Below are 19,507 nucleotides of genomic sequence, written 5' to 3' on the forward strand. Positions count from 1 at the left end.
TTAAACTGTAATGGTTGTTAAACTCTTCTTTGCTCTAGATTTTAATCAAGGTTTTAATGGGTTTTTTTGTCGGAGTCCCTAAGTTGTTAAAATCAAACTTAAGAGAAATCAATCTGGTACCAAAATATTGATGTCATTGTTGTTGTGGAGCATCTTGAGTGTTGACTGATATTTAAACTTCAAGTGGAAATTTCTTAGATGCCCCAGAACAAGCCACAAATCCCGGCGGAATCGGAGGCAAGCAACTCAAACCTGCAGCAATATGAAACAGAATCAAGCCGACAATCTGACACCGGCAGAACGGACTTAATATATGACAGCGATGACACCAATGGACTCTGCATGTCACCTGATGAGCTACACCCGTATAACAAAACTTACCAAACAACCACTCTAATTGACTTCGATCGCGCCGAAGAAACTTCCTCTCCGTTTATCAACGTCACTTCATGCTCGCCCTGCAGCAGAGAATGGACTGAGCATTATGACGTCACTGACGCCCATTATGCCATCACAAAAGGGCGATATAGGTCGAGCGATGACGAGGAAACGCTGTCTGCGTGCCAGCGAAGATCACGAGCCATTTCCATGCCGCGCTTGCACGATTCTTCAATGGAGGTAGAACGTCGTTGTGACGTCATCTGTATGTGTATAGTGACGTCATCTGTATGTGTATAGTGACGTCATGGTTTGACTGACGTCACTACTTGTGTGTCGTACGCTGGATGTCATGATATTTTATTGTTTATTGCAGAAGGTCTACTTCGTGCTAAGTTTAGGTGTTTTTGTTTAGTACGAAAATTCCTGGGTCGATTTTGTGTGAATATAGGGAGAGGTTCGAGCGCTATAGGTGTATTTCTAAGCTGGACTTAAAATCTCATTTTTTATTTTATTTTGAATCGTAGGAAAGTTATGATCTGGAACCCCTAGAGAATAGCGGATTGAAACGTTCTTTCTCAACTTTACCGATGGACCCAGGACCACGCCCCGCAAGCCCCAGGAGCCCCGATATGCGACGTGACGTCATGTCTGATGACGGTAAGGCTTGTAATTTGTGACGTCACTTGTAATAGTGCTTGTTGTTTTGTAACGTCACTTGTTTCTGTTGTGTAATTATTGCTTGATGTTTAAAGAATAAAAAGTGCAAATGCCTCGAAAATGTTGATGAAACAAGCTAAACGCCGTTATTTCTGCATAAAGTTACTCATAACGAGCGGTTAGATTCGAACTTACGACCTTGCATCTTTAGGGCCACTGACACTTTAGTTTGATAAATAAGGAAACATAGTCGTGACAAATATTGATTTACAGAAATAAGCGAATATGATGGTGATGTTGATTGGGACCGACTGTCTGTTGACCATTTAAACATGGAAATAGTTTGTTAAAAACAGGTTCAAGAAGTAGTCGCGTAAAACTATAATGTAGGAGCTTTTATATGGTAGATGTACGTAGTAAAAATTGTTCATGAAAACTTTTTTTAATAGTACAGCAAGGATTTTGCGTTCTTTAGATTTTTGAGTAGATTCTCTTTGGGCTAACTTAGCATCAATTCCTTTTTAGCGTTTCAAAGTTATTTATTATTTTGGTTTTATTTTGTATTTAGTTCTTAGCGGAAATGTCTTGTAGTGGAATTTTCGTAAATTTACTTCGAAGAAACTGTGGACATGAAGACAAATTAGTTTTTTGTTTGTTCTTACTTTCGGGGTTGGCACTCAACTAAATGAAATTGAAACAACCTTAAGATTAAGCTATGCGTCCCAATCTCATTCGATCTATTTTTGTGGATATTGTTTTCCAGAATAGTTACTTAGAACCTTAAAAGAATACCGTACATTTGCACTAATTTTTCTTTAGCTTCTCTCACTGCATGTTTGTATACGTTGATTATCGTCTCTACGTTGTTTTGTCTGCATGTTGTCACGTTCTTTTGTAGCCACACCCATCTTCAGTCGACCAATCAACGCGTACGGTCCGTCGCCGCCTTTCAATAGCGATATGAGCGACGACAGCGACGAGGAATGGGACGTTGTGTTGAGGCCCACTATATACTACACAACATGCGCTACAATACATAATAAATCAAACACAGTAAAACCGAAACCCCACATACAGTTGAACGGCAAGCGCCTTTGGTATGACAACACTACTTACGTAAGCGACACCTCAGAGGACCGTCGTATAGAGCTACTGCCGCCGTTGGCCGAGGAAAACGAATCTCAGTTGAGTTCCTCCCACCCGCAGTCATCAAAATCACAATCTGAGCGTTTTTCGCGCTCACTGGAATCGAGTTGTTCGCATGGTCAGCAAGCGGACAATTTAAAGATGTCGTTAAGTGGATTGAATGTTCCACCAACTAGGAGGTATTCACGTCAAGTGGGCATTGGTATCGATGACTTTAACCACAACAAACGCACCCTGCCTCTTCGACCCCCATCTCCGATGTGTGTTACCCATTTAACCCCCGAACCTGAAAAGGGTCTTGCGATTATCCCTACTGATATGTCGATAAAATCGATATTTTCTGCTTTATTTAATCGTAGTAGTGCGAACATTCCCGATGCTAACCCACCGAATGATCAGATAATCGAGATGAGTCGTTTGGACAACAAAGAGTCTAATGTTACGCACACAAATTTGCAAAAAGGTTGCATACAAATGTAGTGTTCTCTATATCTTTTAATTGCCTTACATGGATTGTTTTTTTACAATCCATGGCTGCTTTGCATTGTACGTCACTGTGTCTTACATCATCGCTATAACGTCACCGAAGGTGCAATTAGTTTTTTTTTACCTTACAAGCAGATAACCCCTATCATCCGAATACTCTTTTTCATATGCAATGAACGTTATTTTCACGTCTTCCGAATGGTTTCATTGTTTGAGCTGTGAAAATGTATTTTAAAGGATCCGGTGCCAATCAAAAACACGTTTGTGGTCAGCCAACTGTACATCGTGCACTTTGCATTGAATTATGTGATTTAAGCCCAGGAAAACTCAAAAGTTAAATTTAAAAGATATTCGGCATCGAAAGATTTTTTTTGCCACGCATAACCATTTGGCATACGAAGCTAAAATATGTGCACTGATAAAAAAACAGAATTATACTGCAAGTCGCTCTAGTTCGCAAACGCAGCGATGAGAAACACGAGGTAAAAGCCCATATTTTTTATTCATTGTTTGGTCTGTAGCCTATTTATGTAACGTAATCACTTCCTCTGATAACGTTACTAAAGCACTTTTATTAAGCCCAAAGACCATTACAACAATGACCTTCCACTCTCTATTAATGTTTTTGTTGCAATATTTTTTTCTGTTTTACACACATTTTTGTCGTGTCTGTAATCAATCAATGTTCCTTTTCTTGCCTGGTAACGAAATAAACGTTGCTACATTTGTGAAGTCGTCGCTCACTTTCTTGCATGTCGATGTATTTCGTGATTAGATGTGTGTGATCATTCGTGGCGGTTGCCTTGGTAAGTAAGATGCATGCTAATGATAATATGGTTTGTCAATTAAGAAAATTTATAAATTTATTGCTAATTATCACCAAAGCTTTGTTCTAATAAGGATGACAACACCCGCCCTTCTGTTTTAATCATCTAACTCAGGGGTCGGCAACCTTTTTTGCAGTGCGGACCGGTTTTGAAACTAAAATTTTTTCGCGGACCGGTCTTTAAAAAACTACAAATATATAGCTATAAAAACGCTTAAATTAGTTTATCATGCCCGGGATACATGGGCAAAATGTTTTATAGCATTTAACATGAAGAATTATACGGCCCGGTAACGAACTCCTCGCGGACCGGTACCGGGCCGCGGACCGGCGGTTGTCGACCACTAATCTAACTCAATAAATTATTTTGCATGTTTCTTTAGTTGATATAAAGCTTATGCTACTAAACTGTTTTAAGCAGACATCACAACCTGTTTGTTACTTCCTGGGTTTTATATTCCTTTTTCCTGTTAACTTATCACAATCTAATCAATAAACTTATAAGTATAATTTTCTCGTCCAGAATCCTGCGATGACGCATTCATGTACGATCTACGTCACACACAAAGTTGCCGCTTCTACGAACCCCAGCCAGCTGATGATGTTGGGTACCGTTACGTCACACATGCGTCATCACCCAGACACATTCCTCGTCAGCGCACGTCTGAGCAACGTCACCATGTCGACTCGGACTTTCCCCAACACGGAGTAGCGTACGATCCACGACTCCGCCACGAGTCGTTTGCTGACTATTCGACTCGTTCAGCTTCCACTAGCGCTCTCGTACCACGTGATCGACGTGGGGAGGAAGTCATCCGTGACGAGCACACCCATTACTGCCCCCCAGTGTCTGCTTCCATGCGTTTTCCGCCCAAACGACGATTTTTGCCACAGACCCCGAACCGCCCGTCGCAAGTAATGCAGAGGATGACGAAAGAGGATACGACGTCATCAACATCCGAGTACATGGATTATGTACATCCTGAACAACAGCACTACTCCTCCTACAGCCATCTTCAGCGGGAGCCACAACTTCCACCCCAAACCAATAGATACCAGACTCTTCCCACCAATAACTCATCCCTCCAGGAGTGCGATCCTTATTTTCGAAGCGGGGAAAAGTATCCCATAAGTTCTGAAAGAGAAAGAAGACTCCCAACGTCCAAAAAACGTGGCCTTTATCGTCCAAGATCGAAGTCAGAGCAATATGAATGGGAGGAACCGCATCCTCCTTCATCTAATAGAAGATGCTCCTCTCCGAAGTCGCGTCCTGGCCGAAGAACGCTTCCCCGTCTTCACTCAAGCCGCAGGGAAAATCCCTTCTCTCGCGAAGATCCAGAAGATTTTGAAAGATCCGAACTTCCCTGTGAGATGGGATGGAAAAGAGAAGATGAAAACCTCTTCACTGATGAGGAGTCAAATAATGATGAAGCTACCAATGAACGCCAAAGATCCATATTTTTCGAATCAAAAAGCGATGCGGGCGGAGAGCTGTCCTCCAAAAACTCCCGGATTTCTTTCAGGAGGAATCTGGATGAGGAAGATGGCTATGAAGATCAAGACGTTGCGCCTGACTATGAAGAGCAACTTCTGCTTAGTCGCCGACAGTCGATTGAAGATCTTGCTGAGGAGCTCCGTCCTCCTTTGGATGCAGGAAGGAGGACAAGAAGTCCGCCAACGTCGCCTGAACTGGATTCTTTGCCTAACTCTGTCCGCAGGAACGTACGGAATTCGCCGAGACACGGTCACAGCATGAAATCTGCGGACAGTAGGGTCAAGGGTATTCACATGGTGTGAACATACGTTGGAGATAGGGTTTTTACTAAATGTAAACGGTATCAGTTATTAAAGTGCATTACTTTCGCCCGCGTTTAATAATGCTGTTTACAGTGACAAAACAGCTGGTTAGACAGCGCAACGTATGTGCATAAGAGACTGTTTGTATTTTGGTCATTGCTAGGTGCTGCATCCGTATGTCATTAATTAGGTAAAGCAGTGATTACTTTTAGTGGTAAAATATAGCTTATGTACATCGGCCGTGTAGGTGCTTGGCGATTTGTTCAGTGCACCACACTTGCGGCTAACGCTCACTTAGCAATTTAGGTCACAAAGTGACAATTTCCTATTGATATTGCACTAGTTGTATTCGCTAGTTGAATAGTTTGCACTGTCTTGCGGACTTTAAGTTCCATTTGCTTCTGTATGTTTGAAACGTATCATTGTCAAAAGTGCAGAGATGTTTTGGTGGTGGCGGAACCATCACATGGAATTGACAGCGAGTTTGTTACTAAAAGTAAAAGCCATGATCTTGTGACGAGCACGTGGCGCTTATGAACACGTAATGTGGAAAATATACCAAGCCTTGTGCTAACGACAACTTATTTCCACGTGTTGCAATTACTAGTGTCCATTTGAGTTCGTTTTACAACTGTCAGTGGTCGGTTTAACGTGTGTGACTATTACAATTGTTACCTTGTAATACTAATTCTTGTAACATGCGTTGACAAAGTGTGCCAGTATCGCCGTGTATTTGAATAAAAATTTAGAAGTGCTTGCCTGATGATTTAAATGTTCTTGAAATTCAATGTGTTTTATGCCATGATGGTCCAAGACCAGGGACATATTGGAGTTTTATAAACACTTGGTGGTTCACACAGGAGATTCTATTCTGTATCTAAGGGCTGATTTTTTTGTTCCAGTTGACTTTATGTCATGAGAACTAAATATTATTACCACCAAGCACATCTGCTAGCACTCTGTTACAACTGTTTTAAAGGTCCTGCTAGTGCCGATGTTAACAAAGATAATAGGTTTATTTCGCCACAAAGGGCGGAAACGCTCTTGTTGGCTCACAATACATACAATGACCTTCTACTTCAGGGATGGCGAACCTTTTTAGTTAAATGGGTCAAAGATGATATCTAAATTCGGAAATAAAACAAAGTGGGTCACATATTTTATTATATGTCAATGTCAATGCTAAGATGCTTGTTGCTGCATCTTTTCTGCAAGTCTTGCAATCCTAGGTAGTTTTCAGTTTAATACACGCAGCAGTCATATCTGAGCTGAGACGATTCCTGGCACTTGATTTTATGAAATTCATGTGTGAAAACAAAGATTCGCATGAATATGTTGAACCGAACAGCGTCAACAAAGGCACAACAAATCGTTTCAAGTTGTACGTTTAAATAAACATATCTGTTGCCTCACAATTGACTCAACAATCTGTATTTTGAGTCAATAGGCAATCTGGCAAAGGACTTAAAGTTAACTGTTGCGTTGGTTTTTAATCCTGAAAGTCTGGTAACCCTACCTATAGTAATCAGTATAAATTTTTGAAACTACAAGTGGGTCACAGGAATTCATGTGGTGGGTCACTTTGTGACCCGCGGGTCAGTGGTTCGCCATCCCTGTTCTACTTAATGATGAGCGTATTATATTTATCGATCCGATAAATTATAGGCAATAAGTTCACGTGCCAGGGTTTTGACCATCCTGTTCTAAGCTACGAGGATTTTTCTTTAAATTTATTGACAAGCTTCTTCGTAGTGAAACCACAAACAACTGTAAAACGTTGTTAAACTGAATTCGCCAGACCACGGGAATGTAACTTTGTTTACCGTGTGCACTTTTTTTTTCTTAAAGTGGGTCAATGAGCGACAAACTAGCAGACGCAGCAAACGTTCATCTAACCTCGCGTGCCAGCGATGCAAGACGTTTTGGCCGGACAGTGGTACTGTTTATCGTACATAACGCCGCTAGTTTTTAATTTTTCTTGATTCGTATCGTGTCATCGTCAATTTCGTTGAAATGTATCTGCATAATTAAATACGATCTGTTTGCGTTTAGTTATCGAATAATTAAGTATAGTCGATCGCTGACACCTAAAAGACTAATGAACCGCATTCTTTAATGCATGAGCTATTTCGCAGGTTAATCAACCCGACAGCACCTTTCTTGACTTCTGCATGGATAACTAGTAAAGTGAATGTAGTTTTTTATAATATTGTCAGGAATTAGGGCGCATCATATTGTAGGAAACTGTATAGTTTAGCTTAATTCGCTTGCGATTCTCAGACCGAGCGAACAGTGTAGCATCGATAGTTTCAGCAACTTTACAAATGCGCCTTTATTCTTTGCAAAAACGTGTGGTATATTACCAAACAGTGTTGGACCAAGGTGCAACTTTATTCATAGCGTGCCGGATAATTTTAAGTAGCCTATGATAACTAAGGACCACGTAGTCCAAACGCGGTGTAAAAGCCACCAAAGGCATATGGCACGTTATACAATTTGAAAGTAGGTTGTGCAACTGTTAGATTGTAAAGTTAGCAATCTGCATTGTTGTACCTTATATGCTTAAACAAATGTCTTAAGTGTTTCATACGGCTTTTAAAGCTATTCTCAGATTTCGGGCTCGCCTGCAACTCTGAACGACAGATTTATTTACATGAATATATATCTGAATTAATTTTAACCAGGGACCATACAACCTTAATTCGCTCTGTGTACAACAAGGGTCATGATTTTTGCATTTTATTGGTTATGTTCTAATCAAGCTGCTTTTTTAACTGTAGCAGGTTATTTTACACGCTCTTTTAGCATTTAAACCTTCTGCTGTTTACAAACGTGCGAAGATGGATTATAGCAGGTTTGTTACTTTGTAGCCTACTTTTACATCTAGTTAAGTACATTTCAAAATTTCCTATTTTTTGCCTTTCTATCTTAGTTTTATTGTGGATTGTAGGCTAAATCTAATAATAAAACAAAAAGTAAATCACCAAATTTCAAAATTGTGTTGTTTTAATTTTGGTAGGTTTCTTGTTCCTCAGAAGGAAGCAAATGAACCGTATATTACAAGGTAAAGTAGTGTATTTTACGTGTAGGAAAGCATAACATTAAAAAATTCTTTTAAAAGAGGTATTTACCAAAACGTTTACCCAATTCAACATAAAACGTAGCAGTTTTACGCCAAAAGCAGGGTTAATCCTTGGACAGCACCTAATTTTTAAATTTCGTTTTTAAAGGATACTCGCTATGCGTGCGTTCCAACTTCCCAACCTGATCAGCTTGGCTGGTGGTCTTCCTAATAAAGATGTTGTCCCAATCGTCGGCTGTTCCTTCACATGTGCTGATGGAACGACATTAACTGTCGACAAAGACGAAATGAAAAAAGCTTCGACGTACCAAAGCACTAAGGGGTAAGACCCGTGGCTCCCAACCATTTTTGCCAATCTCAGACCTAAACATTTGGAAAATCTTATTTCCTTCGTGTGGCCGTATATAAATCTTTAACAACAAAAGATGATGTGGTAAACTATGCCGGAACATGTCAGTACCTTGCTTTAAACAAGCTTTTTTTGGGATTTGTAAAAAGCTAAACATAAGTTGAATCACAAACATTACTGCCAAGGTAGTGGTGTATATAGAATGACAACAGAGATTGTCGAAACGTCTGAACGATGTATTCTATATACACCACTACATTGGCATTAATGTTTGTGATTAAACTACTTTTCAAGTCCGTGTATAGTGTTCCTAAACATAAGTGATATTAAACGCAGTTAATGCAAGTGGCAATTAGACTTTTTCTGTTAAGTTTATTTCACACCCTTCACGATCGAATTGCTGTTGTTAGATGTTCGTTCAACATTGAGAGCCTGTGCAAAGAATTAATTTCTGCAATAGATTTTGTATCTATGTTTCACTTAATATGTATGACTACATTTTGCTTGTCTGAAAGCGTGTAATCATTGTTTGTTTTTAAACAATCTTAAAACTTTACTTAGCAACCCGAAAACATTGAGTTGGATCCACAAAATCCACGCTAAGTATCATAACCCGCCAATTCTGAACGACGGGAACCCAAACAAGCGATTTTCAACGGTCGTTACTCCCGGGTGCATGGGAGCAATGCATTTGTTGTTTCGACTTACAGTTGAAACCGACGACGTCGTTCTTCTTGAGGAGTTTAGTTTTGGCGGCACTAAAAAAAACGTACGAAAAATTGGTTTAATTTCTGTAAATTTGCTAAAACTTACTAAGTTAAAAAAAATTAATTTCAAATTATTCAAAAACTTTTTAAACTATTCTTTTTTACCTGCTTTCAATGTTTATCCCAACTTCGCAAAAAACAAGAATTAAAATCTTTATATCTCTGCAGACACTTCAGTTTTAATACAACATCGGACATTTATGCGTTTTAACGTTGACTTGACTTTCACAGATGAGGTTATGTGGTGGGGAGTTGGTCGGTTTAAAAATGGACGAACAAGGAATCAGAACCGATGACCTGAAAGACGCTCTCACGAGGTGGCAGCAAAGAGTATCTGTCGCTTCTGGACGTAAACTTCGAAAACCTCGTCTGCTTTATACTGTACCAACCGGTCACAACCCAACAGGTGTCACCACCAGCTTTGAAAGAAAGAAGGAAATTTACAAGGTAATTTGCCTATGACTTTGTTATGTTAAGCAGGTGCCACGCTATACGTTTACCGACGAACCAAAAATGACTTTTTAGCAGCAAATCCTGTATGATACCGATAGTGTTAGAAATGTTTTGCTTTTATGTGCTTTTTTTGGACTTACAAGACCAAGGCTTTATATTTTGAGAGCATAATGTTGGATTTGATCTCACAAAGAAATTGTACAAAACGAACGTTAAAACTTTTTTATCCGCCGAGGGTACGTTGATGACCAAAATTTCTTCGACAAACAACATCGCCATTTTACTTGAAACTTGTTCAATTAATTCTTTATTTGGTGCAGACATTTTGCACTGTAACTGTAATACTTTTATGTGGTCACGCATGAGTGATACTAGGTAAACCTTATCGAAAACGGCGCATTTTACCACAGACAGAACAAAAGTTGCCAGAGCTTGCAGATTTTGTTAGTCTTTTTAAATGAGTTATTTCTTTGTAACACTGGAACGTTTCCTATAAAAAGAGTTCCAAGTTATGCTCAGCTTTTTAACATACTAACTGCGGTTCACAATTTTAGATTGCACAAGAACATGATTTGTTGATAATTGAAGATGACCCTTACTTTTATCTTCAATATTCCGAGGTAAGACAGTAAGATACTATAGACCCAGTGGTGGGATTCAGCTGGTTCACACTGGTTATATAAAACTGTCTCACGAAATTTTATGAGATTGGCGAACCGGTTAGCAATATGGTTACTCTCAATGGATTTTTTGTCACAGAACCGGCTGAAAAATATAACTTTTGTGATAGAACCGACGGACAAAAAAATTAAATCCTACCACTGTACAGACCTACTACAGATTATGACATTGCTTTCTTAGAATTTAGAAATTGTCATCTATGAACTGCTAATACTTCAATATGTTCATTTAACTGGCACCGTGTTTTGCTTTTATTTTTATGTTATCTTATATATGCATAAAGTAATAAACATTTACTTATAGTTGTATTGTTTTTGAATCCACAGGATTTTGTTCCAAGTTACCAATCCCTTGACACAGATGGCAGAGTAATTCGGTTGGATTCCATGTCAAAAGTATGTGTGGAATTCAAGAGTGAAAGCATTTTTTTTAATTTAAAAAAAAATAACAAAAATTTTGAGATCAAATTATCTAGAAATCTTTTACACTTAGCTTGCTGCACCTGGCTTTAGAGTTGGATGGGTGACTGGTCCTGATGCAATTATTCGTGAAATTGTTGCAGCACAAACTTGTTGCAGCATTTCAATATCAAGTTTGACTGAGGTTCTTAAAAATACTTTTGACTGAGTTTCAAAATGCATGAATGGTTTGCAACAACTTATTTGCAATAAAATTGTCTAGTTGAAGAGTTTATTTTTACAGTGAACATAACCACACCTATCAATAAAGATGTGGACTACTACTAGTGTTGAATTTTCTATTTATGGTATTAAATGCATAGTAATCAAGTGTGGACACTTGAAGACCCACAAATTTGTCGAAAATATTTTGATAACCTATTGTAGGTTTAGTTGTGTACAACCACAATATAAATCTGACATGTGGGGTTACATTATATGTGCTTGGGGTGATGATAATTTTTTTTTAAGTACAAAAACTATACAAAAGTCATGTTGTTCAATCCACAGTTGGCAATTATGAAATTGTTTGATCATTGGGGCATGGATGGTTTTCACCAACACATAAACTACCTAAGAGACTTTTACCAGAAACTAAGAGATCGTACTGAACAAATGATGCACGAGTTGCTGACCGGTAAGTGTTTTAAATACTTGTTAAGGTCTCTATAGTCAAAGCTGTATCCAATTCACAATAAGCCTGCTTTACGTATCACTAATTTTGTGACTAGTTCAAACTTTGTTCCTGCATGATGCAAATTATAGTTTTCTAACTAATGCATATGCTGTAACTTTTCAACATTCTACATGTTTTTTAAAAAAAATTATGCATCTGGCTGTTGTATCTTAAAATCAGTCAGTGCACGTAAGTCAATTTTTGGACACAGTTTTAGTTCAAATATTAAATATGTTTATACAGCTAATGTTGTTTAAGAATCAACATAATATTTCTAATGTGGATAATATCAATCAATATTTGCACTAACAATGAGATATTTTCTCACAGATTTAATTGAATGGAAATCTCCTGAAGCTGGTTTATATATTTGGGCAAAACTAAAAAACAACCAGAATTCTCTTATCTTTGCTGACATGGAATTTTGTGAAAAACATGATGTGTTTGTTGTACCTGGGGTTGACTTTTCATGTGACTTAAATAATGCAACGTCATATTTTCGAATTTGTTTTACATACACCAATCAACAAGAAGAGGTGAGAAAATATTATATATGACGACAACTTCTGTTTGCAAAGTCAATCCAGAATGTTTCACCTGTGATATCATCAAATCATTTCAAAACTTTTAACAATTTTTATGTTAAAATATCAAATATTAGTTCATATAATTTGTTCCTAAATCCATCAGACTATTTGTGTTTTAGCAAACATTTTACACCTGGATAACTTAAACCTTCGCTCTATAACTGTTGTACTTTTAGCTTATGTTTTATTTAATCATATTTTCTGTATTTCTAATGTCCAACTGTCAAATTTGTCAGTGGTTTTACAGTCTTTTGTTTGGAGTGACATTTGTATCCTTTTATTCATTTTCATGGTTTTATGATAAAAACTGGTTGAAACATTTTCTTTTTTAGGCGATCAAGCGTTTGCGAAACCTTGTTGTGGACATAAATGCAAGACAATGATGATCAATTGTCCTCATTCACCAATAATTCTTACAACTACTTTATAAGAATTGTTTCATTTTTTGAAATTATTCAATATATTTGTAAAGTCTTTATGATTTTTGTGTAATATATATTTTCCACTAAAATCAAGAATACACAATTTCAGCACCCACCATCTTTTCACTAGACATAAAATGAATATTTGTGATTTAAACCATCTGCGGGCCAAATGCGGCCCATGGAATAAATGTTGAGTGGTCGCTTGAATTTCTAATACACTCGAAAACGAGTCAAATTATTATATATTTTACCGGTGTTATATTTCTGCGACCTGACAATAATGCTCCTAGAAATAAATGCGAATTTATTTGTCAAATCAATATAAGCATATTTGTTATGCAACAAAGTAAAATCACCTTGTGTTATATAGAGGTGCGGCCCGTGATCTAATCATGGGAATTATATTTGGCCTCAGATTGACAAAGGTTGTACACCCCTGATTTAAACTGTGCTTTTCCTGTAAAACCCTAACCCAGTGTGAATACCTGGCACAAACGCCAAAGTTATAATGCCCCAGCTGCGTTTTGACACATTTTTGGGTGTCAAAAAATCGAAGAAAAATCCGGTTTTGGGTGGGTTTTCGTGGGAATATTCCAGTTTCAAACCGGTTATGACCGGTTTCTGCCGCCTACCGAACCTCCAAACTGGTTTAAACCAGTTTCTAAAATCGAAAATTTTGACCCGATTTTGGAAAAAAAACCTAAGGCTATAGCCTTTCCGTTTTTCTCGATTTTGGGGGTCAAAAAATCGAAGAAAAATCCGGTTTTGGGTGGGTTTTTGTGGGAATATTCCTGTTTCAAACCGGTCATGACCGGTTTCTGCCTCCTACCGAACCTCCAAACCGGTTTAAACCAGTTTCCAAAAACGAAAATTTTGACCCGATTTTGGAAAAAACCCTAAGGCCATAGCTTTCCCGTTTTCTCGATTTTTGGGGGTCAAAAAATCGAAGAAAAATCCGGTTTTGGCTGGGTTTTCGTCGGAATATTCCAGTTTCAAACCGGTTATGACCGGTTTCTGCCGCCTACCGAACCTCCAAACTGGTTTAAACAAGTTTCTAAAATCGAAAATTTTGACCCGATTTTGGAAAAAACCATAAGGCTATAGCCTTTCCGTTTTCTCGATTTTGGGGGGTCAAAAAATCGAAGAAAAATCCGGTTTTGGGAGGGTTTTTGTGGGAATATTCCAGTTTCAAACCGGTCATGACCGGTTTCTGCCTCCTACCGAACCTCCAAACCGGTTTAAACCAGTTTCTAAAATCGAAAATTTTGACCCGATTTTGGAAAAAAACCTAAGGCTATAGCCTTTCCGTTTTTTCGATTTTGGGGGTCAAAAAATCGAAGAAAAATCCGGTTTTGGGTGGGTTTTCGTCGGAATATTCCAGTTTCAAACCGGTTATGACCGGTTTCTGCCTCCTACCGAACCTTCAAACCGGTTTAAACAAGTTTCTAAAATCGAAAATTTTGACCCGATTTTGGAAAAAACCCTAAGGCTATAGCCTTTCCGTTTTCTCGATTTTTGGATGTCAAAAAATCGAAGAAAAATCCGGGTTTGGGTGGGTTTTCGTGGGAATATTCCAGTTTCAAACCGGTTATGACCGGTTTCTGCCTCCTACCGAACCTCCAAACCGGTTTAAACCAGTTTCTAAAATCGAAAATTTTGACCCGATTTTGGAAAAAACCCTAAGGCTATAGCCTTTCCGTTTTTTCGATTTTGGGGGTCAAAAAATCGAAGAAAAATCCGGTTTTGGGTGGGTTTTCGTGGGAATATTCCAGTTTCAAACCGGTCCAGTTTCAAACCGGTGATGACCGGTTTCTGCCTCCTACCGAACCTCCAAACCGGTTTAAACCAGTTTCTAAAATCGAAAATTTTGACCCGATTTTGGAAAAAACCCTAAGGCTATAGCCTTTCCGTTTTCTCGATTTTTGGGGGTCAAAAAATCGACGAAAAATCCGGTTTTGGGTGGGTTTTCGTCGGAATATTCCAGTTTCAAACCGGTTATGACCGGTTTCTGCCTCCTACCGAACCTCCAAACCGGTTTAAACCAGTTTCTAAAATCGAAAATTTTGACCCGATTTTGGAAAAAAACCTAAGGCTATAGCCTTTCCGGTTTTTCGATTTTTGGGAGTCAAAAAATCGAAGAAAAATCCGGTTTTGGGTGGGTTTTCGTCGGAATATTCCAGTTTCAAACCGGTTATGACCGGTTTCTGCCTCCTACCGAACCTCCAAACTGGTTTAAACAAGTTTCTAAAATCGAAAATTTTGACCCGATTTTGGAAAAAACCCTAAGGCTATAGCCTTTCCGTTTTCTCGATTTTTGGATGTCAAAAAATCGAAGAAAAATCCGGTTTTGGGTGGGTTTTCGTCGGAATATTCCAGTTTCAAACCGGTTATGACCGGTTTCTGCCTCCTACCGAACCTCCAAACCGGTTTAAACCAGTTTCTAAAATCGAAAATTTTGACCCGATTTTGGAAAAAACCCTAAGGCTATAGCCTTTCCGTTTTTTCGATTTTTGGGAGTCAAAAAATCGAAGAAAAATCCGGTTTTGGGTGGGTTTTCGTCGGAATATTCCAGTTTCAAACCGGTTATGACCGGTTTCTGCCGCCTACCGAACCTCCAAACTGGTTTAAACAAGTTTCTAAAATCGAAAATTTTGACCCGATTTTGGAAAAAACCCTAAGGCTATAGCCTTTCCGTTTTCTCGATTTTGGGGGGTCAAAAAATCGAAGAAAAATCCGGTTTTGGGTGGGTTTTTGTGGGAATATTCCAGTTTCAAACCGGTCATGACCGGTTTCTGCCTCCTCCCGAACCTCCAAACCGGTTTAAACCAGTTTCTAAAATCGAAAATTTTGACCCGATTTTGGAAAAAAACCTAAGGCTATAGCCTTTCCGTTTTTTCGATTTTTGAGGGTCAAAAAATCGAAGAAAAATCCGGTTTTGGGTGGGTTTTCGTCGGAATATTCCAGTTTGAAACCGGTTATGACCGGTTTCTGCCTCCTACCGAACCTTCAAACCGGTTTAAACAAGTTTCTAAAATCGAAAATTTTGACCCGATTTTGGAAAAAACCCTAAGGCTATAGCCTTTCCGTTTTTTCGATTTTGGGGGTCAAAAAATCGAAGAAAAATCCGGTTTTGGGTGGGTTTTCGTCGGAATATTCCAGTTTCAAACCGGTTATGACCGGTTTCTGCCTCCTACCGAACCTTCAAACCGGTTTAAACAAGTTTCTAAAATCGAAAATTTTGACCCGATTTTGGAAAAAACCCTAAGGCTATAGCCTTTCCGTTTTCTCGATTTTTGGGGGTCAAAAAATCGAAGAAAAATCCGGTTTTGGGTGGGTTTTCGTGGGAATATTCCAGTTTCAAACCGGTTATGACCGGTTTCTGCCTCCTACCGAACCTCCAAACCGGTTCAAACCAGTTTCTAAAATCGAAAATTTTGACCCGATTTTGGAAAAAAAACCTAAGGCTATAGCCTTTCCGTTTTCTCGATTTTTGGATGTCAAAAAATCGAAGAAAAATCCGGTTTTGGGTGGGTTTTCGTGGGAATATTCCAGTTTCAAACCGGTTATGACCGGTTTCTGCCTCCTCCCGAACCTCCAAACCGGTTCAAACCAGTTTCTGAAATCGAAAATTTTGACCCGATTTTGGAAAAAACCCTAAGGCTATAGCCTTTCCGTTTTCTCGATTTTTGGATGTCAAAAAAATCGAAGAAAAATCCGGTTTTGGGTGGGTTTTCGTGGGAATATTCCAGTTTCAAACCGGTTATGACCGGTTTCTGCCTCCTACCGAACCTCCAAACCGGTTTAAACCAGTTTCTAAATACGAAAATTTTGACCCGATTTTGGAAAAAAACCCTAAGGCTATAGCCTTTCCGTTTTCTCGATTTTTGAGGGTCAAAAAATCGAAGAAAAATCCGGATTTGGGTGGGTTTTCGTGGGAATATTCCAGTTTCAAACCGGTTATGACCGGTTTCTGCCTCCTACCGAACCTTCAAACCGGTTTAAACAAGTTTCTAAAATCGAAAATTTTGACCCGATTTTGGAAAAAACCCTAAGGCTATAGCCTTTCCGTTTTTTCGATTTTGGGGGTCAAAAAATCGAAGAAAAATCCGGTTTTGGGTGGGTTTTCGTCGGAATATTCCAGTTTCAAACCGGTTATGACCGGTTTCTGCCTCCTACCGAACCTTCAAACCGGTTTAAACAAGTTTCTAAAATCGAAAATTTTGACCCGATTTTGGAAAAAACCCTAAGGCTATAGCCTTTCCGTTTTTTCGATTTTTGAGGGTCAAAAAATCGAAGAAAAATCCGGTTTTGGGTGGGTTTTCGTGGGAATATTCCAGTTTCAAACCGGTTATGACCGGTTTCTGCCTCCTACCGAACCTTCAAACCGGTTTAAACCAGTTTCTAAAATCGAAAATTTTGACCCGATTTTGGAAAAAACCCTAAGGCTATAGCCTTTCCGTTTTTTCGATTTTTGAGGGTCAAAAAATCGAAGAAAAATCCGGTTTTGGGTGGGTTTTCGTGGGAATATTCCAGTTTCAAACCGGTTATGACCGGTTTCTGCCTCCTACCGAACCTCCAAACCGGTTTAAACCAGTTTCTAAATACGAAAATTTTGACCCGATTTTGGAAAAAAACCTAAGGCTATAGCCTTTCCGTTTTCTCGATTTTGGGGGGGTCAAAAAATCGAAGAAAAATCCGGTTTTGGGTGGGTTTTCGTGGGAATATTCCAGTTTCAAACCGGTTATGACCGGTTTCTGCCTCCTACCGAACCCCCAAACCGGTTCAAACCAGTTTCTAAAATCGAAAATTTTGACCCGATTTTGGAAAAAACCCTAAGGCTATAGCCTTTCCGTTTTTTCGATTTTTGGGGGTCAAAAAATCGAAGAAAAATCCGGTTTTGGGTGGGTTTTCGTGGGAATATTCCAGTTTCAAACCGGTTATGACCGGTTTCTGCCTCCTACCGAACCTCCAAACCGGTTTAAACCAGTTTCTAAAATCGAAAATTTTGACCCGATTTTGGAAAAAACCCTAAGGCTATAGCCTTTCCGTTTTTTCGATTTTTGGGGGTCAAAAAATCGAAGAAAAATCCGGTTTTGGGTGGGTTTTCGTGGGAATATTCCAGTTTCAAACCGGTTATGACCGGTTTCTGCCTCCTACCGAACCTCCAAACCGGTTCAAACCAGTTTCTAAAATCGAAAATTTTGACCCGATTTTGGAAAAAAAACCTAAGGCTATAGCCTTTCCGTTTTCTCGATTTTTGGATGTCAAAAAATCGAAGAAAAATCCGGTTTTGGGTGGGTTTTCGTGGGAATATTCCAGTTTCAAACCGGTTATGACCGGTTTCTGCCTCCTACCGAACCTTCAAACCGGTTCAAACCAGTTTCTGAAATCGAAAATTTTGACCCGATTTTGGAAAAAAAACCTAAGGCTATAGCCTTTCCGTTTTTTCGATTTTTGAGGGTCAAAAAATCGAAGAAAAATCCGGTTTTGGGTGGGTTTTCGTCGGAATATTCCAGTTTCAAACCGGTTATGACCGGTTTCTGCCTCCTACCGAACCTTCAAACCGGTTTAAACCAGTTTCTAAAATCGAAAATTTTGACCCGATTTTGGAAAAAACCCTAAGGCTATAGCCTTTCCGTTTTTTCGATTTTTGGGGGTCAAAAAATCGAAGAAAAATCCGGTTTTGGGTGGGTTTTCGTGGGAATATTCCAGTTTCAAACCGGTTATGACCGGTTTCTGCCTCCTCCCGAACCTCCAAACCGGTTTAAACCAGTTTCTAAAATCGAAAATTTTGACCCGATTTTGGAAAAAACCCTAAGGCTATAGCCTTTCCGTTTTTTCGATTTTTGAGGGTCAAAAAATCGAAGAAAAATCCGGTTTTGGGTGGGTTTTCGTCGGAATATTCCAGTTTCAAACCGGTTATGACCGGTTTCTGCCTCCTCCCGAACCTCCAAACCGCTCAAACCGGTTTCTAAAATCGAAAATTTTGACCCGATTTTGGAAAAAAACCTAAGGCTATAGCCTTTCCGTTTTCTCGATTTTTGGATGTCAAAAAATCGAAGAAAAATCCGGTTTTGGGTGGGTTTTCGTGGGAATATTCCAGTTTCAAACCGGTTATGACCGGTTTCTGCCTCCTACCGAACCTCCAAACCGGTTTAAACCAGTTTCTAAAATCGAAAATTTTGACCCGATTTTGGAAAAAAACCTAAGGCTATAGCCTTTCCGTTTTCTCGATTTTTGAGGGTCAAAAAATCGAAGAAAAATCCGGTTTTGGGTGGGTTTTCGTGGGAATATTCCAGTTTCAAACCGGTTATGACCGGTTTCTGCCTCCTACCGAACCTCCAAACCGGTTCAAACCAGTTTCTAAAATCGAAAATTTTGACCCGATTTTGGAAAAAACCCTAAGGCTATAGCCTTTCCGTTTTCTCGATTTTGGGGGGTCAAAATATCGAAGAAAAATCCGGTTTTGGGTGGGTTTTCGTGGGAATATTCCAGTTTCAAACCGGTTATGACCGGTTTCTGCCTCCTACCGAACCTCCAAACCGGTTTAAACCAGTTTCTAAAATCGAAAATTTTGACCCGATTTTGGAAAAAAACCTAAGGCTATAGCCTTTCCGTTTTTTCGATTTTTGGGGGTCAAAAAATCGAAGAAAAATCCGGTTTTGGGTGGGTTTTCGTGGGAATATTCCAGTTTCAAACCGGTTATGACCGGTTTCTGCCTCCTACCGAACCTCCA

At 39.1% G+C, this 19,507-nt stretch overlaps 2 protein-coding genes across 9 annotated transcripts in view; both read left to right on the forward strand.

Annotated features, from left to right (window-relative positions):
* LOC145205209 (voltage-dependent calcium channel type A subunit alpha-1-like) overlaps positions 1-6,065 on the forward strand; it is a 45,835-nt gene extending 39,770 nt beyond the window's left edge. For all 7 annotated transcript variants that reach the window (XM_080077877.1, XM_080077875.1, XM_080077870.1 and 4 more), the window contains 3 exons: positions 199-618; positions 906-1,038; positions 4,020-6,065. In XM_080077877.1, the coding sequence (XP_079934003.1) occupies positions 199-618; positions 906-1,038; positions 4,020-5,293 (1,827 nt within the window). In that variant the 3' untranslated portion in view covers positions 5,294-6,065. The remainder of the gene's footprint in view (positions 1-198; positions 619-905; positions 1,039-4,019) is intronic.
* Positions 6,066-8,077: 2,012 nt separating this feature from the next.
* LOC145205479 (kynurenine/alpha-aminoadipate aminotransferase, mitochondrial-like) lies at positions 8,078-12,882 on the forward strand. Of its 2 annotated transcripts, XM_080078220.1 has the most exons (11): positions 8,078-8,147; positions 8,313-8,357; positions 8,524-8,697; positions 9,286-9,493; positions 9,723-9,938; positions 10,499-10,564; positions 10,952-11,020; positions 11,118-11,228; positions 11,594-11,720; positions 12,090-12,295; positions 12,679-12,882. In XM_080078220.1, exons 1-11 carry the CDS (start codon positions 8,134-8,136, stop codon positions 12,727-12,729), a joined length of 1,287 nt encoding a protein of 428 aa, XP_079934346.1. In that variant the 5' UTR covers positions 8,078-8,133; the 3' UTR covers positions 12,730-12,882. The 2 variants fall into 2 exon arrangements, with proteins under 2 accessions (XP_079934346.1, XP_079934347.1); XM_080078221.1 differs by lacking the exon at positions 11,118-11,228.
* The last annotated feature ends 6,625 nt before the right edge of the window (positions 12,883-19,507 follow it).

Source organism: Phallusia mammillata, chromosome 8, assembly GCF_965637545.1.
Source record: "Phallusia mammillata chromosome 8, kaPhaMamm4.hap1.1, whole genome shotgun sequence".
Classification (NCBI taxonomy): domain Eukaryota; kingdom Metazoa; phylum Chordata; class Ascidiacea; order Phlebobranchia; family Ascidiidae; genus Phallusia; species Phallusia mammillata.